Below are 21,763 nucleotides of genomic sequence, written 5' to 3'. Positions count from 1 at the left end.
TTTATTTACCCCATATGTGACTTGCTTTCCAATCTGACTCTGGCATAATGCTACATGACAAAGAAGAAGGTCAAAATATTTTACCCCAAAACATGTTTCTTTGCCATGTTTTGCAACTTCCCACAAAAAGGACAGCATTTTACCCCAAAAGCTATCCTTTGTGGGGGAAAATGCGTATCTTTAAAGAACATCTATTAACATAGCTCTAGATCTTTTTCCTCCAGACGCTCCCAATCCTAAAGAGATTAACTAAAAGTCTAACACCTTTTGAAGATCTGAATAGGAAACATTTGTCATCTATTATCTCTAAGGGCAGCCACTATAAGACTTCAAAAGAACCCTGGTCTCCACTGTCTTTTATCCTAACCTGAACACTTCCTTTCTATCAATCCCAGGTCTTCAGACAAACTCAACCAAATGTCACTGGAAAATGTATAAATTTACCTGTATCCGGGAAGCCCCCTCCCCCTTAGGTAGTCCCGCCTTTCTGGACCAAACCAATGTATTTCTTAAATGTATCTGATTGATGTCTCATGTCTCCCTAAAACGTATAAAACCAAGCTGCACCCCAGCAACCTTGGGCACATGTTCTCAGGAGCCTCCTGAGGGCTGTGTCATGGGCCATGGTCACTCCTATTTGGCTCAGAATCTTCAAATATTTTACAGAGTTTTACTTTTCGTCAAAACAGGCTCCTACCTGTAACTTCCCAGTTTTCAAGGGCTGAGAGGTTGATTTGCGAGCTACGCTCCCCTTCTCCAGTTCCATGACCAATGAATGAAGGCTGCACTGCCCTGGCTCTGCAACACTGGACAGGCAATAGCCGCTCTGAGGGTAACCAGCATCCCCTGGTGACACTGTTGCCTCTGCCAAGTGCCCAAAACGCAACATGGCACATAGTAGGTGCTCAAGAGAGGGCACGCCGGCTCAATGATTTCGGGACCAAGAGCAGCACCACAAGGGAGCAAGCTGGGAACTGACTGGCTGAACCCTGAACCCTGACCCCGAGACCCCTCTGACCCCAACTGATCAGGGTCATCCACATCGACCTCCCCAACGCCAGATGCAACAGGAAGCCCCAGAGCTTGGGCCACGCACAGATCCTTCCGCAAGGCAGGAACGAGAGAGAGCCGTGTGCCTCCGCAAGCGAAAGAACCCGCACCGCTCTGGAGCGCATCCCCGGGCCGGGAATACGACACAGATCCCTCCGCCCGAACGCAGTGTCCCTCCACCAGACAAACAAGTCCCCGCTCCCGTGCCCTCCTTCCCCTGCAGCCAGGCATCGGTGACCGGGTGCTCCTCCACCTCAGGATTCTCCGCCTGAAGCGGGACTCGCCTCCAGCTTCCATGCTGTTCCACTGCCTGCGATGGCCGGTGCCTTCGAATCCCTCTGTGTCCCTCCGCCTAGGAAGGACCCTCCGCGCCCCTCCACAGTCCTCAAATCCTTCAGCGCCGAATTGCCGTGCCGCATGCTCTCGCGAGAGTCCACCGCACCACCCGCCCGCCCCAGCTCCTCGCCCGTGAGGACGCCTCTCGCGGGCCCCGCGGCGCTCGGTGGCGGGCGGCGCATGCGTGGCTGCGGCTCCCAGCGCACCCCGCGCTCTCCGCGGGCCGAGTGGACGAGGCCGAACGCGAGGAGCCGGCCGTCGTCCCCTGCGAGGTCTGGCTTCGGCCCGCTGCTTCTCTCCCCTCCGGGCGGAACGGTTTTTGCAGCCTTTTCGGCAGGCACAGGTTTCCTGAGGACTGTCGGGGTCGCCGTGGGCCCGAAGAGCCCGGTGCCGCTTTCGGACTCCGCCGACCTCCAGCGGCACCCGTAGCGGCCTCCGTAGCGGCCTGGGCGTGCGACCGTGACCTGGGCCCGGAACCCGGCACCGGGCGGGGCCTGCACATCCGGCCCCACCCACTCGGGGCCTAGCCTCTCGGAGCCCGACCCCGGGGTAGCGGACACACCCCCTCCCGGCCCGCTGTCCGCCTCCGCTCATCCTTTCCTTAACCTGCTTGATTTTTCTCCCAGTCTTCCAGCCTCCCGGGTTCGACTTTGCACTAAAAGGGATACACCCCGGAAAACCACATTGCGGGGTCACATCTTGTTTGGAGAAGAGGCTGGGCTTTTGCATCTTAGGGTATACATTCACCTTTTCAAGGGCCTGGGATAGATTTGATTAATCTGCCTGAAGTACCCTGTTCCTGCTGACCCGGCCGTTTTTACCTCCCTGTCTTAGCACACTCCCAGGAACATTAAGTAGAAAGCGCTTGGAGTCTTCTTTGGGCCCCCACCTTGAGCTACACGTGAAGTTGACCCCTGGGCTGCAGCATGGCTGTAGCCCTCGACTCTCAGATCGACGCACCCCTGGAGGTTGAGGGATGCCTAATAATGAAGATGGAAAAGGACCCCGAGTGGGCATCAGAGCCCATTCTGGAAGGGTCGGATAGCTCCGAGACCTTCCGCAAATGCTTCAGGCAATTCTGTTATGAGGATGTGACTGGACCCCATGAAGCTTTCAGTAAACTCTGGGAACTTTGCTGCCGGTGGTTAAAGCCAGAAATGCGTTCCAAGGAGCAGATACTTGAGCTGCTGGTGATTGAGCAGTTTCTCACCATTTTACCAGAGAAGATTCAGGCTTGGGCACAGAAGCAGTGTCCGCAAAGTGGAGAGGAAGCTGTGGCCCTGGTAGTGCATTTGGAGAGAGAGACTGGAAGACTAAGGCAGCAGGTGAGAGAGGATTTTCCACATTTTTGTACTTAGAAAAAAGGGAATGGGAAAGACGTGGGTAGGGATGTATTGCAGAAAGAAGTGCTCTTCAGAGAAAGATATATCGTACTAATAAAAGACCCTTTAAAGGAGGTCTTTTCACTCTTAAGTGACTCTATTTAAAAGGGGATCAGAATTGCAAATGCAAATGAAATACAAAAACAAAAGCTTTGGAGAAATATTATCTTGCAATTGGAACCCAACATTTTTCACCTAAGCATTTGATTTCATCTTTCGCATGTTTGCACTAAAACAATATGAGAGAACAATATCGTTTTGCTTCACAGAGGTTCACTTACACATTTTGATCAAAAAAGGCTATTCTGCTCCCCCTTCAAAAAAAAAAGACATCATCTGTAATCCCAGAGCCCTCTCCAAGCATTTACTATTCCACTCAGTGTCTTCTGAAGTGCTCTCATGCCATCATTTCTGTCACTCTTCTCCAGTCTAACTGCCACATCTTCATTTCCCAGTGGCTTGCATGCCCTTCTAGTTGTTCTTCAACCTCCCTTTCATGAATCTCGGGGAATCCTGCAGCATTTGCAAGATTTGCAGTTTCACCTTGCGCTGGACTTGCATTGTGTATAGATCTATATCAGTAGGTTGCTGTGTTGGTCAGGGATAGACAGATATGAGGATTAATTTTTGTAAGTTTTCAGTTCACTAGTGAACATATTCATGTCCTGGTAACTTTTACTTCTCTGCGAATTTAACAGACATAAGGAGTCAAATATCTATTCTAGCAACAAGGAGGCTCTTTCACTCCTGACAGATTTCCCCTCTGTTTATTAGTAAAGACTATTTTGGCCAGGCGTGGCTCATGCCTGTAGTCCCAGCACTTTGGGAGGCAGAGGCGGGTTGATCACCTGAGGTCAGGAGTTCAAGACCAGTCTGACCAACATAGTGAAACCGCATCTCTATTAAAAAAAAATACAAAATTAGCTGGGCATGTTGGTGCATGCCTATAATCCCAGCTACTTGAGAGGCTGAGCCAGGAGAATCGCTTGAACCTGGGAGGCAGAGGTTGCAGTGAGCCGAGGTCGTGCCATTGCACTCCATCCTGGGCAACAAGAGTGAAACTCTGTCTCAAAAAGAAAAAAGAAGAATACTCTTCTGTTCCCTTATATCCAGACTGCTGGACAATACTCTCAGCCCAGCGCTCTCAGTGACTCCATTGGGAGTAGAGTGGAATTTTCATTTATTCTCATGTCTCTGTCCTTCTTTGATGTCTTTCCTGGGAGGATTTTGCCCTGATGTGGGCCTGTTATACTCCCTCTTATGGTATTGACTTCATTTCGCAGGTCAGCAGCCCTGTGCACCCAGAGAAGCACGCCCCACTTGGAGCAGTGTGGGAGGTGGCTGACTTCCAGCCAGAACAGGTAGAGACCCAATCCAGTGTGGTGTCTCGGGAGGAAGCTGGAAGCCTCCACTCAGGACACCAGGAACAGCTGAACCGAAAGCGAGAACATCGGCCTTTACCCAAGAATGGTAAGAGGGAAGGCTCGGAGCATGCCCAGTGGAGAAGCTGGGGCAGATTTCTACGGTACCCCCAGCACTGTGAATGCTCAGTGGAGGGCCCCCTAGATACATATTTGAAATAAGAGTATTGAAGAAGAAAGGCTTCATTAACTTCAAGAATTAGGAACATGTGCAATGTAAGTAAAAACGAATCTTAAAGATGGGAAGTAAGCCTGCGCAACATGGGAAAACCCAGTCTCTACAAAATTGCAAAAAAAAATTAGCAGGGTGTGAGGGCATACACGTATTCACCTAGTCCCAGCTATTCAGGAGGCTGAGGCAGGAGGATTGCCTAAGCACAGGAGGTTGAGGCTTTAGTGAGCTGTGATCACACCACTGTATTTTCAGCCTGGGTGACAGAGTGAGACTCTGTCTCAAAAAAATAAATAAACAAATGAATCCAAACTGGGGAAACTTAGATTGCCTGAGCCAGCTTTGAGATCTTGTGGTGTTATTTAAATTCTCAATGGCTTGGCATAGTGGCCCACTCCGTAATCCCAACACTTTGGGAGGCCAAGGCAGGAGGAACTCTTGAAGCCAGGAGTTCAAGATCAGCCTGGGCAACATAATGAGACAAACCCATTTCTCTAAAAAAAAATAAATTAAATTAAATTAAATAAGGTCTGCATTCTACAATCATCTTGTGTTTTTTAGTCCTGCCATGTGTATGTGCTCTTAGCTGACTATATGTAAAGTCAAAAAACCTTTTGGAAGGGAACAAGACATTTGTGTTCAAAATTTGACTCAAGGCATCACAGAAATGGCATACGAGAGAGATAAACATTAAGACTTCACAGAGAAGGGACCACTGACATTCATAGCTGTCCTGCACATTAATGAATCAGGTCCAATACTAGGAAATGAATATGCTGTCCTTCTCAGTCCACAGTGATCTCTCCATCTCTTGAAGTGTGGCGTCATCTCAGACTTAAAGAGAAGAATGGAAAGATCACTGGACCTTCTGTCAAAAGTCTTACATCTTGTCTCTGCCACCCTTTCTCTGTGATCTTAGGCAAATAATATGGAAAGGAGCATTAATGCACAGAGGCTAAGAGCTTAGCCTTTAGACCCAGACAAACCTAGATTCAGAACCTAGCTCTGCCATTTTTTATCTATGTGGCCTTGGTCAGGATATCTCTCAAACTTTCCATTCTCTCAACTTTATTTTACTTCTTCTTTGAGGTGGAGGCTTGCTCTGTCACCCAAGCTAGAGTACAGTAGCATGATCTTGGCTCACCACAACCTCCACCACCCGGGTTCAAGCGATTCTCGTGCCTCAGTCTCCCAAGTAGCTAGGATTACAGGCATGTGCCATCACGCCTGGCTAATTTTTATATTTTTAGTAGAGACGGGGTTTCACCGTGTTGGCCAGCCTGGTCTTGAACTCCTGACCACAGGTGATCTGCCTGCCTTGGCCTCCCAAAGTGCTGGGATTACGGGCATGAGCCTCTCCACACCTGGTCCTCTCATCTCTAAAAGGGAAATAGCAAGGCCATTAGTGGAGATTAAATGAGGCAGCTTAAAGGAGCCAGTGCGTAATAGTGCTGAATAAATGTTAGTTTCCTTTTTCCCAGAATGGCACAATTATTTTTAAACCTCAAGTTTGTCTGACTTACACAGCCCTTTACTGAGAGGCAAGATTTGGAACTACTTACTATACTTTTTTATGCCTCCCCAAATTCATATTATGATGGAATTTATTGCAAATGTTCGTGGTTTATGAATCACCCAGAGTGTGTTCATTAGCATCAAAGCTCCCTTGCTCACATGGATTAGATGGCCCCAGTGACTTAAGCTTAAGTCTGTCAAATACCTATTCATGCTGTTTCTGGGTTTTGCCATCCCAGAGTGATAAGGAATTCCAAAAGTGGAAAAGTTGAATACTAATTGGGGGAATGAAGGACGAAATTTGAGGGCTAGATACCTCAGAAAGGTGAATTTAAGGAAACTAATTTCAGCCATGTGTGCCTCAGGAAATACAATGTTTCCAAGGAAATGACTTGATTTCCTTCTGTAGAAAGTAGCGGAGCAAGCTTTTGAGTTGTTGGTCACAAGTGATAGTTATTCTTGATGTTTTCCTAAGATGTTCCAGAGAAGAAGCTAGACCACAGATTGTGCTATATATAAATTTATATATCTTTCTTCCACCCTTGGAAGGGTGTGTTTGCCTATAGTGTCCATTACCATGTATCTATCTATATGCTCATTTCTTAGGACAATATTCACTCTTAGGGGATTCATTTATACTAGGGATTGCAAGCTGGTAACTTGCATGCCAAGCCAGACTGTTACCCCTATAAAGAGTTTCTGTTTGAGGGTTTTGTGTTTGTTTTTAATTATCAAAGTTTAAGACTTCTGAGATTTCACATAAAGTTTAGATTTCTGGCTTCTCTGGAAAAAAGGTAGGGTCGAGTGCCGTGGCTTACACCTGTAATCCCAGCACTTTGGGAGGATCACCGGAACCTCGGAGTTGGAGGCTGCAGTGAACTATGGTCACACCAGGGCACCCCAGTCTGCACAGCAGAGCCAGACCCTGCCTCAAGAAAGAAAGAAAAAAGGAGAAGCTCTGGCTGTACCAGAGCCATAGTCTAACACTGAGACATGAGCAGGACCTGAGCACTGGCTGTGCCCTTTCAATCAGATATGTGCTCTCCAGTTCCTACAGTCCTTTCCTGGCCCCCTTCAATCTTGTACTTTACCTGCTTACCCCCCAGAAAGCAGTCAAGGTTGTGATCCCAGCTTTAGGGTACTGTGATTTTGGGCATTGTTCTGAACTCACAGAGAAAACGGTCAATTTATATTTGCTGGTGTTTCAATACATACCCATCTCTTAAAAAGAGACCACATGAATTAAAGGATCAAAGCCCGGAATGCTAATCATTTCTTTCTATTCTTACAGCTCGGCCTTCTCCCTGGGTTCCTGCCCTTGCTGATGAATGGAACATCCTAGATCAGGAAGTGACAACCACACGGCTTCCTACTGGGTCCCAGGTACATTGTAATTGTCATTGTCTTTTTTTTTTTTTGAGATGGAGTCTCACTCTGTCACCCACGCTGGAGTGCAATGGTGCGATCTCAGCTCACTGCAACCACCTTCGCCTCCCAAGTTCAAATGAATCTCCTGCCTCAGACTCCTGAGTAGCTGGGACCACATGTGCACGCCACCACACCCAGCTAAGTTTTAGTATTTTTAGTAAAGATGGTGTTTCACCATGTTGGCCAGGCTGGTCTCAAACTCCTGACCTCAAGTGACCTGCTCACCTCGGCCTCCTTAAGTGCTGGGATTACAGGTGTAAGCCACCATGCCCGGTCATAATTATCTTCTCTGGCCTTCCTTACGAGGGTGTTTAGCACAATGCCTTTCTGTGCCTTCACTGTCCTCAGATTTGTATACTCCCCACAAGAGACTTTTTCCCCTTTATTCCTTTTCCCCATAAGATGAGATTCAGTCTTCTGAGTAATGAGACTTCTTGCTGTATCATCTTGCTTATCTTGTCATTTTATGATGCTTTATCTTCTGCTTCATTTGGCACATACTATCCACTTGTTCCTTGATTTCAGTTCTTCTTTAGGGTCCCTCTCTGCCTCATCCATGATTATTCATCCTTTGAAGACCTGTGCAGTTATCTTGGTAGTCATTGATGTTAGTGTTGTTACAGGAACCTGTGAAAGATGTCCACGTGGCAAGAGGCTTTTCCTACAAAAAGAGTGTGCATCAGATTTCTGCCCACAGGGGCCTCTACCGAGATTTCAGGAAGGAAAACGTTGGGAACGTGGTCTCCCTGGGTAAGGACTCCTCCCCTTTCCAAATAAAAGACTTGGGGCTTTCTAATATATTCATATCTACTGATTAGAAGATAGGTATAAATGTTAACACTTAAAGGATCTCTAAGGATTGTCTAGTGTAATCACTTAGCCAGGTTCTCTTCCCTCACCCATTCCTTCTTCCAGTAAAAAAATCACAATTTAGTGATTAAGACATTAGAGAGGAGTTATATATGACTATCATATTTGTATTCTATAAAATGGGATAGTACAGTAAATGGTATTATTCCCTAGGAAACTGAGGCTTTGCGAGCTTAAGAAACTTTCCCTAGTCAAAAAGGAAAGTAAGCAACGTAGCTAGGATTCAAATTTACAAGATGTTCATCTCTTTTTGTATTCTAAGCTAGCAAATTCTCAATTTGCTTTCTATTCTTAACAACTCTTTCCTATTAACCTTACCAAAATGTCTCCAGAAGTTCTTTTTTTAAATTAATGAAATATTTTATTAATGAAATATTTTGTTTTCGATAAATACTTATGAAAATATATTTGTCCCAATAATTTTCAAATGTGAAGTCACAGATTATTTTTCCCCTTCATGTAATGGAAGAGTGGCTTTCAGTCTCTTTTGCAGAGAAAGACATCTTTGATGTGTCTCAGGACCACAAAGCTATAATAAGTTGTAAGGCTTTTTTCCCCCCACCCACAACCTCCTTAAGCAAAACAATTGGATTTTATTTCTTTGATATATGTATTTGTGGGTTCCTGTAAGTTTTTGTTTGCAATTTAGGTTCTTCTGCCAAATTTTTTTTCAGCTTTATTGGGGTATAAATAAATTTAATATTTATTAAATATATGCAAATAAGGCCAGGTGCAGTGGCTCACGCCTGTAATCCTAGCACTTTGCAGGGCCAAAGCAGGCAGATCGCCCAAGGTCAGGAGTTCAACACAAGCCTGACCAACATGGTGAAACCCCGTCTCTACTAAAAATACAAAATTAGCTGGGCATCGTGGCACATGCCTGTAATCTTAGCTACTTGGGACTTGGAAGGCTGAGGCAGGAGAATAGCTTGAACCCAGGAGGCGGAGGTTGCGATGAGTCAAGATCACACCATTGCACTCAAGCCTGGGCAACAAGAGTGAAACTCTGTCTCAAAAAAAACAAAACAAAAAAATATATCTACATCTATATGTGCAAATAAAATTGTGTATATTTAAGAATGTCATATTACCACTTGATTTTATGTACATATACATTGTAAAATAATTACCATATTTGAGTTAACACATCCATCACCTCACAGAGTTGTGTACGTGTGTGTTGAGAACATTTAAGATCTACTGTCTTAGTAAACTTCAAGTATACACTATAGCATTATTAACTGTAACCATCATGCTGTATAATTAGAATGTATTAATCTTATAACCAAAAGCTTATACCCTTTGACCAATATCTCCCCTTACCCAAGCCCCTGGCAACCACTACTCTCTTCTCTCTTTCTGCAAGCTCAGCATTTTAGATTCCACATGTGAGATCATATTAGTCTTCCTCTATCTGGTTTACTTCACTTAGCACAGTGCCCTCCAAGTTCATCTGTGTTGTCACAAATGGCATAATTTCCTTCTTATTTTTGTTTTGAGATGGAGTCTTGCTCTGTCACCCAGGCTGGAGTACAGTGGTGCAATCTCAGCTCACTGCAACCTCCACCTCCCAGATTCAAGCAATTCTCCTGCCTCAGCGTTCCGAGTAGCTGGGACTACAGGCGCCTGCCACCAGACCTGGCTAATTTTTGTATTTTTAACAGAAACAGGGTTTCACCATGTTGGTCAGGCTGGTCTCGAACTCCTGACCTTGTGATTCACCCACCTCGGCCTCCCAAAGTTCTAGGATTACAGGCATGAGTCACTGTGCCCGGCCTCCTCCTTTTTTATGACTGACTAGTACTTCATTTTTTTTTCCTGTATTTTCACACTTTCAATATTCATTCATTCGTCAGCAGATGCTTGGGTTGTTTCCATGTCTGGACTCTTGTGAATAATGCTGCAGTGAACACAGGAGTGCAGCTGTCTCTTCGAGATGCTGATTTTGTCTCCTTGGGATATATAATATAAATGGGATTGCTGGATCATATTGTAGTTCTGATTTTTTGAGGAGCCTTCCTAATGTTTTCCATAATGGCTGTACCTGTTACATTCCCACCAGCAGTGCACAAGGATTCCCTTTTCTCCACAACCTTGTTATCATTTGTCTTTTTTTAATTGACAAATAATTATATATGTTTATGGGATACAGTGTGATGTTTTGATACATGTTCACATTGAGGAGTTACTAAATCAAGCTAATTAACAAATCCATCACCTCAGCCAGGTGCAGTTTCTCACACCTGTAATCCCAGCACTTTGGGAGGCCGAGGCAGGTAGATTGCCTGAGGCTAGGAGTTCGAGAGCAACCTGGCCAACATACTGAAACCACATCCCAGGTACTCAGGAGGCTGAGGCAGGAGAATCACTTGAACCCAAGACGCGGAGGTTGCAGTGAGCTGAGATCCAGCCACTGCACTCCAGCCTGGGCAACAAAGCAAGACTTTGTATCAAAAAAAAAAAAAACCATCACCTCACATAGCTATTTTGCCATGGTGAAAATATTTAAAACCTACTCTTTTAGGCCAGTCACAGTGGCTCACACCTGTCATCCCAGCACTTTGGAAGGCTGAGGCAGGCAGATCACCTGAGGTCAGGAGTTTGAGACCAGCCTAGCCAATGTGGCAAAATGCCTTCTCTACTAAAAATTCAAAAATTAGCCAGGTGTGGTAGCAGGCACCTGTAATCCCAGCTACTTGGAGGCTGAGGCAGGAGAATCACTTGAACCCAGAAGGCAGAGGTTACAGCGAGTCGAGATTGTGCCACTGCACTCCAGCCTAAGCAACAGAGTGAGACTCTCTCAAAAAATAAATTTACTCTTTTAGCAATTTTAAAATAGACAAAGCATTACTACATGTTATAGTCACTACTCTATATAATAGATTGCTAAAGTTTATTCCTTCCATCTAACTGAAATTTTGCACCCCTTGATCAAATCTCGACTTTCACCATCCTCCCTTCTCCTCGCCCAGCTTCTGGTAACTGCCTTCTACTCTCTACTTCTATTAGTTGGACTTTTAGATTCCATCAAAAAAGTGAGATACGTGATATATGTCTTTTCTGTGCCTGGCTTACCTTAGTTAACATAATGTTCTCCATCCATATTGTTGCAAAAGGCAGAATCTTCTTCGTTTTTAAGGTGGAATAGTATTCCATTTTGTATATAGACCACATTTTTTTTTTTTTTTTTTTTTGAGATGCAGTCTCGCACTGTCACCCAGGCTACAATGCAGTGGCGCAATCTCAGGTCACTGCAACCTCTGTCTCCCAGGTCCAAGTGATTCTTCTGCCTCAGCCTCCCAAGTAGCTGGATTACAGGTGCCCACCACTATACCCAGCTAATTTTTTGTATTGTAGTAGAGACAGGGTTTCACTGTGTTGGTCAGGCTGGTCTCAAACTCCTGACCTCATAATCCGCCCTCCTTGGCCTCCCAAAGTGCCGGGATTATAGGTATGAGCCACTGCACCCTGCCTAGACCACGTTTTCTTTATCCATTCAGCCTCCTTGTTGTTTCCATATCTTAGCTATATATGAATAATGCTGCAGTTAACATGGTAGTGCCTCTTTGGCATACTGAATTTAATTCCTTTGCATATATACTCAGTAACAGGATTACTGGATCATGTGGTAATTCTATTTTTAGTTTTCTGTGGAACCTTTGCACTGTTTTCCATGATGATTCTTCCCAATTCACAGCCCTGCCAACAGTATTCAGAGGTTTCATTTTCTTCTCACCAACACTGCTTATTTTTGTCTCCTTGACGATAGCCATTCTGAAAGGTGATATCTCGTTGTGGCTTTGGTTTGCATTTCCCCTGATGATTAGTGATGTTGAGTACCTTTTCATGTACCTATTTGCCATTTGTATGTCTTCTTTGGGAAAATGTCTATTCATGTCCTTTGCTTATTTTTTAATGAGATTATTTGTTTAGTTTGTTGTTGTTGTTTTGCGACTGAATTGTAGGAGTTCCTTGTGTATTTCAGATAATGACCCCATAGCAGATAAGTGGCTTGCAAATCTTCTGTTCCATAGATTGTTTCATCACTTTGTTGACTGTTTTGTTGTTGTTTTGGATTAGGTTTTTTTGCTGTACAGAAGCTTTATAGTTTGATGTAGTCCCACTCATTTATCTTTGCTTTCATTGCCTGTGCTTTGATGTCATATCCAAAACAATTATTGCCAAGACCCATGTCAAGCAGCTTTATCCCCTGTGTTTTCTTCTAGGAGATTTATGGTTTCAGGTCTTTCATTTAAGGCTTAATCCATTTGAGTTCATTTTTGTGACTCATGTAAGACAGGGGTCCAGTTTCTTTTGCATCTGGATATTCAGTTTTCCCAGCACCATTTATTGAAAAGATGACCTTTTCCCAGTGATGTGTTCTTGGCACTCTGTTAAAGTTTGTTTAGCCATATATGCATGGATTTCTATTCTGTTCCACTGGTCTTTGTGTCTGTTTTCATGCCAGTGCCATACTGTCTTGATTACTATAGCTTTGTAATATAGTATAACAAAAAATTCTTGACTTCTCATCTCTTATAGTTCCAGTGTGTATATATATATGTATGTTGGCGTGGGCATGGAGGGGTTGTGGGGAAGAGATACGCTTTATTTTATAACTAACAAATACTGAGTAGGAACATACCCTGAACCTAACACAGTGTTACCCACTGAGAGAGAATCAAAGGTTAAAAATATATATTCTTATCCTTAAAAGCTTTCCTGTAAGAACTAGATAAGAAAAGAAATGGTACATGCATGAGAAGTAAAATAATCATGTATGTTAGTAGACGTTTGTACCAGGAAGTCATGTAAAAGTAAAGCAGTGTCACAGTTGAGGAAGGTTTGGGTGTGAACAAGCAGCCCAGGAGAGCATGCGACAGCAGAAGATTGAGGCATGCAGTAATGACTTCTATATCTACCATGAAATATATTTATTTTACTACAGGAAGTACAGTGTCTACATCTAACAGGATAACCCGGTTGGAACAGAGAAAGGAGCCGTGGACTCTAGGCCTGCATTCCTCTAATAAGAAAAGTACCCTACGAAGCAACTACATCAAGGAAAAGTCAGTTCATACTATTCAGGTCCCTGCAAGGAGTGCAGGAAAAACATGGAGAGAGCAGCAGCAGTGGGGTTTAGAAGATGAGAAGATAGCAGGTGTGCATTGGAGCTATGAGGAAACGAAGACTTTCCTGGCAATTCTCAAAGAGTCTCGCTTTTATGAAACACTTCAAGCCTGTCCCCGAAATAGCCAGGTATATGGTGCTGTGGCTGAGTGGTTGCGAGAATGTGGCTTCCTTCGAACCCCAGAACAGTGTCGAACCAAGTTCAAAAGTCTCCAGAAAAGCTATCGAAAGGTGAGAAATGGCCACATGCTAGAACCTTGCGCCTTCTTTGAGGACATGGATGCTCTGTTGAACCCTGCAGCCCATGCTTCATCCACTGATAAGCCAAAGGAGATGATACCACTCCCCAGACTGAAGAGAATTGCAATCAGTGCTAACGAACACATCAGCTTGGTGGAGGAGGAGGAGGAAGCCGCAGAAGATTCTGATGGTGATGAAATAGGCGTCGAATTTATCCGCAAGTCTGAAATCCGTGGTGCCCCTGTCTTGTTTCAGAACCTAAGTGGTAAGAATTGTGCTTTTTTATCTGGTAAGAAAACAGATGTGTGGTTTTGTGGAAAAAGGAGTAGACCAGAAGTGACTAAACCCAGGGGGTGCTGTTACACACACCTCACCACTTTCACTGTCCAGTGGCCACATAACTGAAGTGCTCTCTGGTGCTGCCCCCAGTGCATCACAGTGACAGCTCCAAGCAGCGATGGAGGAGTCATTTTCACTTTAGAGCACAGCATGGATTTTGAGTATTTGGGTCTTTGTGGAAGGAAGATAATTGGAGTTAAAGGGTTCTCAGGATCTATTATTATCTGATAATTGGCATAAAGCAATCAGTTGTACTGGATTGTAATGTCAAATGGGCATTATTACATTATCTAAAATAACCAGTAAAAAATTATGTAACAGATTCAAAGAGAGTTAAAAATGAAATAAACTTTTTTTCCTTAATCTAAAAGAAGACAAGAAAGGAGAGAAAAAAGAATACAAAATATATTAGTCAGATGGAAAAAAAATAAGATATAAATCCAAATATATCATTAATTACAAACTTAAAAGGCTAAGATTATCAGACATTAATTGCTTATAAGAGATCCATCTTAGATATAATACAGAGACATTAAAATTAAAAAGGCAGACAGAGAACATGCAAAAGAAAACTGGTATTAAATATTTCGTGACTCAGACATGCAGAATTAGATCACCAGTTAATAACTGTGTGACAGTAGACACATCACTTAACTACTTTGAGCTTCTATTTTCTCATCTGTAAAATATGACTAAGAATACCTCGTAGGGTTGTTATTAGTGTTAAATAGGATCATATAAACGAAGGCACTGTTAAAATGCTAAAATACAATACGGCATTGCCTGGTATCACTGTTATTAGTAATGTTTCTTTACTCCAGCTAGAGATAAATGCTTTTTTTTTTTTTTTTTTTTTGGAGACAGTGTCTTACTCTGTCGCCCACGCTGTAGTGCAGTAGCACAATCTCAGCTCACTGCAGCCTCTGCCTCCTGCATGGGTTCAAGCAGTTCTCCTGCCTCAGCCTCCTGAGTAGCTATGCTTACAGGTCCCACCACCACCAAAACTTAGCCACACCTGGCTGGTCTCAAACTCCCAACCTCAAATGATCTGCCCACTTTGGCCACCCAAAATGCTGGGATTGCAGGTATGAACCACCACACCCAGCCTATAAATTCTTACATAGAATGGAAAACTAAATCAGGCTAAGGAACATATTCATGACTACCACTGTTCAAAAGAAACTGGCTGGATGCAGTGGTTCATACCTGTAATTCTAGCACTTCAGGAGACTGAGCTGGTAGGCTGCCTTGAGGCCAGGAATTCAAGATCAGCCTGGGTAACACAGCGAGACTTGGTCTCTACAAAAAATAAAACAGCCAGATATGGTGGCACACTCCTATAGTCCCAGGTACTCAGGAGGCTGAAGCGAGAGGATTGCTTGAGCCCAGGAGTTAAGGCTTCAGTGAGCCATGATCATGCCACTGCAGTCCAGCCTTGGCAAGAGAGTGAGATTCTGTCTAAAAAAATTAAAAGTAAACATCTGCTAAGATGGGAAGAAGCATTATGCCTAGACAGGTCTCACCAATCAGAAAATCCATAAACAGGCTGGGACTCTTGGGGAGGTCTCAAATATGGGAATCCAGTCATAGGCCTGGAAGAGCCACCTGGTAAGATAGAGGATAGAGATTTTTCCCACTATGGATTACAAAACATACAAAAAGCATGTCTTACAAATTATATTTAGACATGCCCTGAAAAGTTTTATTCTGCTATAAATGCAGAACATAATCTTGTCTTGCAGATCATTTGATCTCAAAGTAGAACACACAATGACATCGAAAAACTACTCTGAACATAGTTCTGCTCTTCAAGGAAGACTGGCTACAGGAGTGCTAGGAAATTTGAGGGGAAAGTTCCCATTGGAAGTTCTAGTCATTATTCTTAACCACTTTGGAAAGGCACTTTTAGAGAACTAAATCATTTAGTTAATCACCATAATAGTGGCAGATTTGGGGGACTGCATTTTTATTCTTCCAAATAAGCTTTAAAATTAGTTTACCAATTTCGATTTTAAAAATCCAATTGGGATTTTGACTATAGAATCATATGAGAAATGGTATCTGTACAATTTGAGTCTTCCTATTCATAAACAGTGTCTCCTTTTTTTCTAGTTTTATGATATTGCACATTTTTATACAGACTTTCTCATTTCTTGCAAAGCTTATTCCTAGGCATATGGTAGTTCCTATTGCCACTGTAATTGGGATTTTTTTTTAACCTCTACATTTTTGTAATGCATATAGTATGGAGGCTACAGACTTTTTTTCTTTCTTATATTGTGAACCTTATTCCCGCATGGCAGGTGTGCACTGGGGCTATGAAGAAACCAAGACTTTTCTTGATATCCTCCGTGAGACTCGGTTTTACGAAGCACTTCAAGCCTGTCATCGGAAGAGCAAATTGTATGGGGCTGTAGCTGAACAACTTCGAGAGTGCGGCTTCCTTCGGACACCAGAACAGTGCCGAACCAAGTTCAAAAGCCTTCAGAAGAGTTACCGCAAGGTGAAAAATGGCCACGTGCTAGAGTCCTGTGCATTCTACAAGGAGATGGATGCCCTGATTAACTCTCGGGCACCTGCTTCTTCCCCCAGCACCCTAGAAGAAGTCCCATCACCTTCAAGGCAAGAAAGAGAAGGTATTGAGGTTGAACCTCAGGAACCTACAGGCTGGGAACCTGAAGAGACCTCACAGGAGGCAGTAATAGAAGACTCTTGCAGTGAGAGAATGAGCGAGGAGGAAATTGTACAAGAGCCAGAATACCAGGAACATCCAGGTGGGTCTGCTGCAGAGCCCAAATGGTAAGGGACAAAACCAAAGAGTTTTAGTCTAAAAGAGGAGTACGTGTTATTTACTGAAAAATCAGTATATCTTGGCTATAGCTCATGAATATTCTTTCATTCAACAAATATTTGAGTGCCTGTGCTACTTGAAGCACAGGGGATATAGCAATGAATAAAACAGTTCCTGGCCAGTCATGATGGCTCACACCTTGGGAGCACTTTGGGAGGCTGAGGCAGGTGGGTCACCTGGGGTCAGGAGTTGAAGACCAGCCTGGCCAACATGGTAAAACCCTGTCTCTACTAAAAATACAAAAACTAGCCAGGCATGGTGGTGGGCACCTATAATCCCAGCTACTTAGGAGGCTGAGGCAGGAGAATCACTTGAACCCCAGAGGCACAGTTTGCAGTGAGCCAAGATTGTGCCACTGCCCTCCAACCTGGGCAACAGAGTAAGACTCCATCTGAAAAAAATAAACAAACAGTTTCTGTTCTCATGGTTCTTCTATCCAAAGGAGAAACTCACATTGGAATAACTCAGTCCTTGGGATCTCAGCCTTGGTTCTTGTCGGTATGGGTCAGACAGTGTTTTGTATCTCCTGGAAATGCCATGGGGAAGAAAAACTTGGAATTACACATGAGAAAAAACTGGGGTGAAGGAAGTGTGTCAGTAGGCACAAAACAATAACATTTTACAGTTATGTGTGGTGTGCAAGACAGAAAAGATAGGCAGAGACAACATGAGAGACTATTCTGGTCCTGAGCTCCACCTGCATGTTTCCCACTGACTTATGCCCTCGTGGGCCTCTCACTAGTAACTCAGGCTTAAGATGTCCAAAACTAACATCACCCTCTTCCTTAACACTCCATGGTTCTTCCCTGTGGTCTCTTGCCCTCATCCAGACTGAAAACTTTAGAGATGATCTTGACACCTTCTTGCTCATCATTAACATCCATGCAGATGACATGTTTTGTCAACTGTTACAGACTGTCACGTCTATCTGTCACCTCTTCAGTTACCATCAGCCACTGTCTAGTTCAGTCTTCTCTCTCTTTCCTAGACTGTTATAAAAGCCTCCAAACCAGTTTTCCCCACCCATACTTTTACTAAGGTTTCACAGCCATTTTTGATCTGAGCCTATCTTACTCTTCTAGCCTACATGTTAGTATTTTCTTCCTCAACTCTATGCTTATTCAAAGCAAAACTACTGGCTACTTCCTACGCACCTCAAGCCCTTTGACATCGAGACGTTAGCTTGTGATGTTCCCTCTACCTTGAATGTCTTCGGCTCTGCATATCTCCATGTCCAAATTCTCTCTTACCTCCCATACTTTGTCCCTCTCTGAACACTTTGTATGTAAGATCTTCCAGACACAGTGAGCTCCTGTAGAACAGGAGCTCCATCTTCCCATATTACTACATTAAGCCCCCAGGCATCAGTTGAACATGTGGGATAATTCAGGACTAGTTTATTGAAGCAAGTGACTTTAGTTTAGTATAAATATGGGAAATTATATATGAAGGCTTGAATTAAGTCCTATAGAATCCTGGCTTTAATAACTCTGGAAACAAAGTCCTTGTGAATCGTTTTTAAGGTGAGCTCCAGACCTATCATCAAATTATCAAGCTCCTCTGTGCCAACTGTTACACTGTGTCTTCCTCCAAGTCCCAGAACAATGTTGGACTCAATCAGAAAACTTCAAAAGAAGTACTGACAGGCCAGGTGTGGTGGCCCACACCTGTAATCCTAACACTTTGAGAGGCCAAGGTGGGAGGATCACTTGAGCGCAGGAGTTTGAGACCAGCCAGGGCAACGTAGACCCCATCTGTACAAACACTAAAAAGTTAGCTGGGCGTGGTGGTGTGCTCCTGTAATCCCAGCAACTTGAGGGACTGAGGTTGGAGGATCACTTGAGCCTGGGAGGTCAAGGCTGCAATGAGCTATGATCATGCCACTGCACTCCAGCCTGGGTGACAAAAAAAAAGTACTAATAAGTGAAAAATGGAATCGTTAGGGCTTTTTATTTAAGTGATTAGATTGTTGGTGCCCTCTTCTCCCCATTCCATGCCTCCTCACTTGGAATTGAGAGTTATCTGTGGCTCCCACTGAAGGTGTAAAAGGAAAGTAATGTTGAAACTAGCAATAGAAACAAGTCCGGAGAGGAGATGCTTAAGAATAAGGATTTGGTATCAAATCAGCCTGGATTGAGCCTAAGCTGCACAGCTTTTGAAATGTTTATGGATGAAATAATGTGATGTCTAGAAATGGCTTCAAAGTAGTCTGGGTAGAGGGAGCAGAGAGTGTGAGGGAACAGAAATGAAATGGGCCTGGCCATGCATAGGTCATAGTTAAATGTAGTTAAGTGGTTCGTGGGAGCTTTTTATACATACTATTCTCCAGACTTTTCTGTGTGTTTGAGTTTTCCATAATAAAAGTTAATGACTGACCAAGATGGCACCAGACCCAGAGCTGTGTAATTCCAAAGCTTGTCTCTCTTACCATGTCATGCTCTCTGTCCAGAAAACTTCACAGAAAATCTGGATCCAAGATGTACCTTGTAGTGAACGTGGGATGTAGATGAAAAGAGTGAGAAAATAATTCCAATCTGGGGAGCAGTGAGAATTAAGATTTCTGTTAGTGTGGTTTATGGGACAGCCTGAAACAAAGAAAGAAGAACATTTGAGAAAAAAGCATTCTTGGTTGGGATATGATTAGATACATAGAGAAATTTAGCTCCTCAAGTCTCTCAAGGAACTTGGACTTGGTCAGAATCTAAAGACCAGTGAAGTGTAGTGTACTTTAGTATAGAGGTGAAATAATGAAAATAGGATGAATTAGAGTGAACTTCAGGGAGATAAGCCAGGTTGCCCCCATGTCAGTTGGGATATGGTTGGGGAATCATGGCTTTGATTATAATCCAGGAAACATTTCTGAAGGTCTACTCTGTACTGGCTGTTATTGGCCTGTTTATGAATGGAAAGAAATACAGTAGAATGAATCAGGGAAGAGTCACAGGATCTGAGACTAGAGAAGTGTGTGGAGATCATAACTGATCAAGCCTTGCAGGCCAGGTTGTTGATGTTAATATCAGACTTGTATGAAATTTGTATTGTCTTTTGTTTTTTCAGATTTTGAAATTGGAAGTAGCATCAAGGAGGATCCAACACAGATAGTATATAAGGACATGGAACAGCATAGGGCATTAATAGAAAAGTCTAAAAGAGTTGTTTCCCAGAATACCGACCCCGGCAAATATCGTAAAAGGGAATGCATCTCAGGAAGACAATGGGAAAATCTTCAAGGAATTAGACAAGGAAAGCCGATGTCTCAGCCTAGAGATTTAGGGAAAGCTGTTGTGCATCAGAGGCCTTTTGTGGGGAAGAGACCCTACAGACTTCTAAAATACGGAGAAAGCTTTGGAAGGAGCGCTCGTCTGATGTGCCGGATGACCCACCACAAGGAGAATCCTTACAAGTGTGGCGTCTGTGGGAAGTGCTTTGGTAGAGGCAGGAGCCTGATCAGACACCAAAGAATCCACACAGGAGAAAAACCTTTTAAATGTCTTGACTGTGGGAAAAGCTTTAATGACTCCTCAAATTTTGGTGCCCACCAGAGAATTCACACAGGAGAGAAACCCTACAGATGCGGAGAGTGTGGAAAATGCTTTAGTCAAAGCTCTAGTCTTATTATACATCAGAGAACCCACACTGGTGAGAAGCCCTATCAGTGTGGAGAGTGTGGGAAAAGCTTCACCAACAGTTCTCATTTCAGCGCCCACCGGAGAGTCCACACTGGGGAGAATCCCTACAAATGTGTGGACTGTGAAAAAAGTTTCAATAACTGTACAAGATTTCGAGAACATCGGAGAATACACACTGGAGAAAAGCCTTATGGATGTGCTCAATGTGGCAAACGTTTCAGTAAGAATTCTGTTCTTACCAAACACCGGGAAGTTCATGTGAGAGAAAAGCCTCTGCCGCACCCTCCATCTCTGTATTGCCCTGAGAACCCACATAAGGGAAAGACTGATGAATTTAGGAAAACTTTTTGATGATGATCTTGTCTTCCTAAACGCCCCTTTAGCCATCCTACCCTAATCTCATTCTTGGAAGCAATTTTTTCTTAGCTATGGAGTGTAATTCCCAAGATAAACTTGAGAATGTAAATAAACTAGACATTTTCATCCTGTTCTCACCTCTGCCTCTAACTTGATCAGTCTGTTCCTCTTCTTCTGTGTCTCAGCTTCTCCTTTAAGAATGTGGAGAAGATACATTGTCTGAGTTTAGAATGAATACTCTTCAGTATGTTGAGGCCACTGCAACTGGATTGCTAAGTTTGGCAACATTCAAGATCCTTCCATGTGGTTGACAGTTGTTTTCAAGGATATAAAAAATGCCAAAAGTGTTTTTGTTGTTGTTACCTACTCCATGAGATCCTGGATGCAACTTGATAAGATTCTCATATTTGGGTAGAACTTTGAGGAGTCTGATCAGAACTAATCAAATCCATCTTGGTTTTGAAGATATCCACAAAAGAAGAGTGAAGATTTTATAGCTTTCCTCAGAAGTCTGTTAGAGTGTACCTTTTTTCATGTCAAGAAGTGGATCCAAATAGCTAGGGCAGAAACCCTGTATTGTCACTAAAATCCTGTTACTAATGCCTTGCCCTCCATGGAGATGAGAAGTAGTTCTTCACCCCCCATCCTTTTCTGTACCTGAAGACTTCAGTCCCCTTGGCTGCTGCTTCTTCGGCCTCTAAGTAATCCCAGGTCCTTGTACTGTTTCTTATAGCCCTGCACTTACCTCTCAGTTGCTCTGGGTGCTCCTGCTGGCCTCTTCTGAGTTACTGTGCCCTTCTCAGATGGAATAGGAGGCCTGTTCATGGTATGTCTTACTAAAGCAAAGCAAAATTTCAGACACTTTCTAGTTCTATCGTCTAACTTTTCTGGCTCTTAATCTAGAACGTGACTTACATGTTGGGATATTTTGTACCTCCCACCCCCACGCTGCAGTATAATATTTTAATAGTGTTTCTAAAACTTTAAGGGAATAGGGAAGAGGTGATAGACACCTGAAACATTTCTAAGACTGGTTGGACTTT

The 21,763-nt window shown here is 43.5% G+C and overlaps 1 protein-coding gene across 1 annotated transcript; it reads left to right on the top strand.

The window, feature by feature from the left end:
• The first annotated feature begins 1,870 nt into the window (after window positions 1–1,870).
• Window positions 1,871–21,031, top strand: ZKSCAN2 (zinc finger with KRAB and SCAN domains 2). The gene is made up of 7 exons (XM_032243000.1): window positions 1,871–2,711; window positions 4,052–4,238; window positions 7,168–7,259; window positions 7,928–8,054; window positions 13,123–13,809; window positions 16,187–16,657; window positions 19,792–21,031. The coding sequence occupies exons 1-7, from the start codon at window positions 2,313–2,315 to the stop codon at window positions 20,712–20,714; spliced, it is 2,886 nt and encodes a 961-aa protein (XP_032098891.1). The 5' UTR covers window positions 1,871–2,312; the 3' UTR covers window positions 20,715–21,031.
• Window positions 21,032–21,763: the final 732 nt, after the last annotated feature.

This window comes from Sapajus apella, unplaced genomic scaffold (assembly GCF_009761245.1).
Source record: "Sapajus apella isolate SASKATOON/1434 unplaced genomic scaffold, GSC_monkey_1.0 scaffold51, whole genome shotgun sequence".
NCBI classification, from domain to species: Eukaryota; Metazoa; Chordata; class Mammalia; order Primates; family Cebidae; genus Sapajus; species Sapajus apella.
Note: the sequence above shows the minus strand (reverse complement) of the source record. Positions and strands in the feature narration are given on the sequence as shown.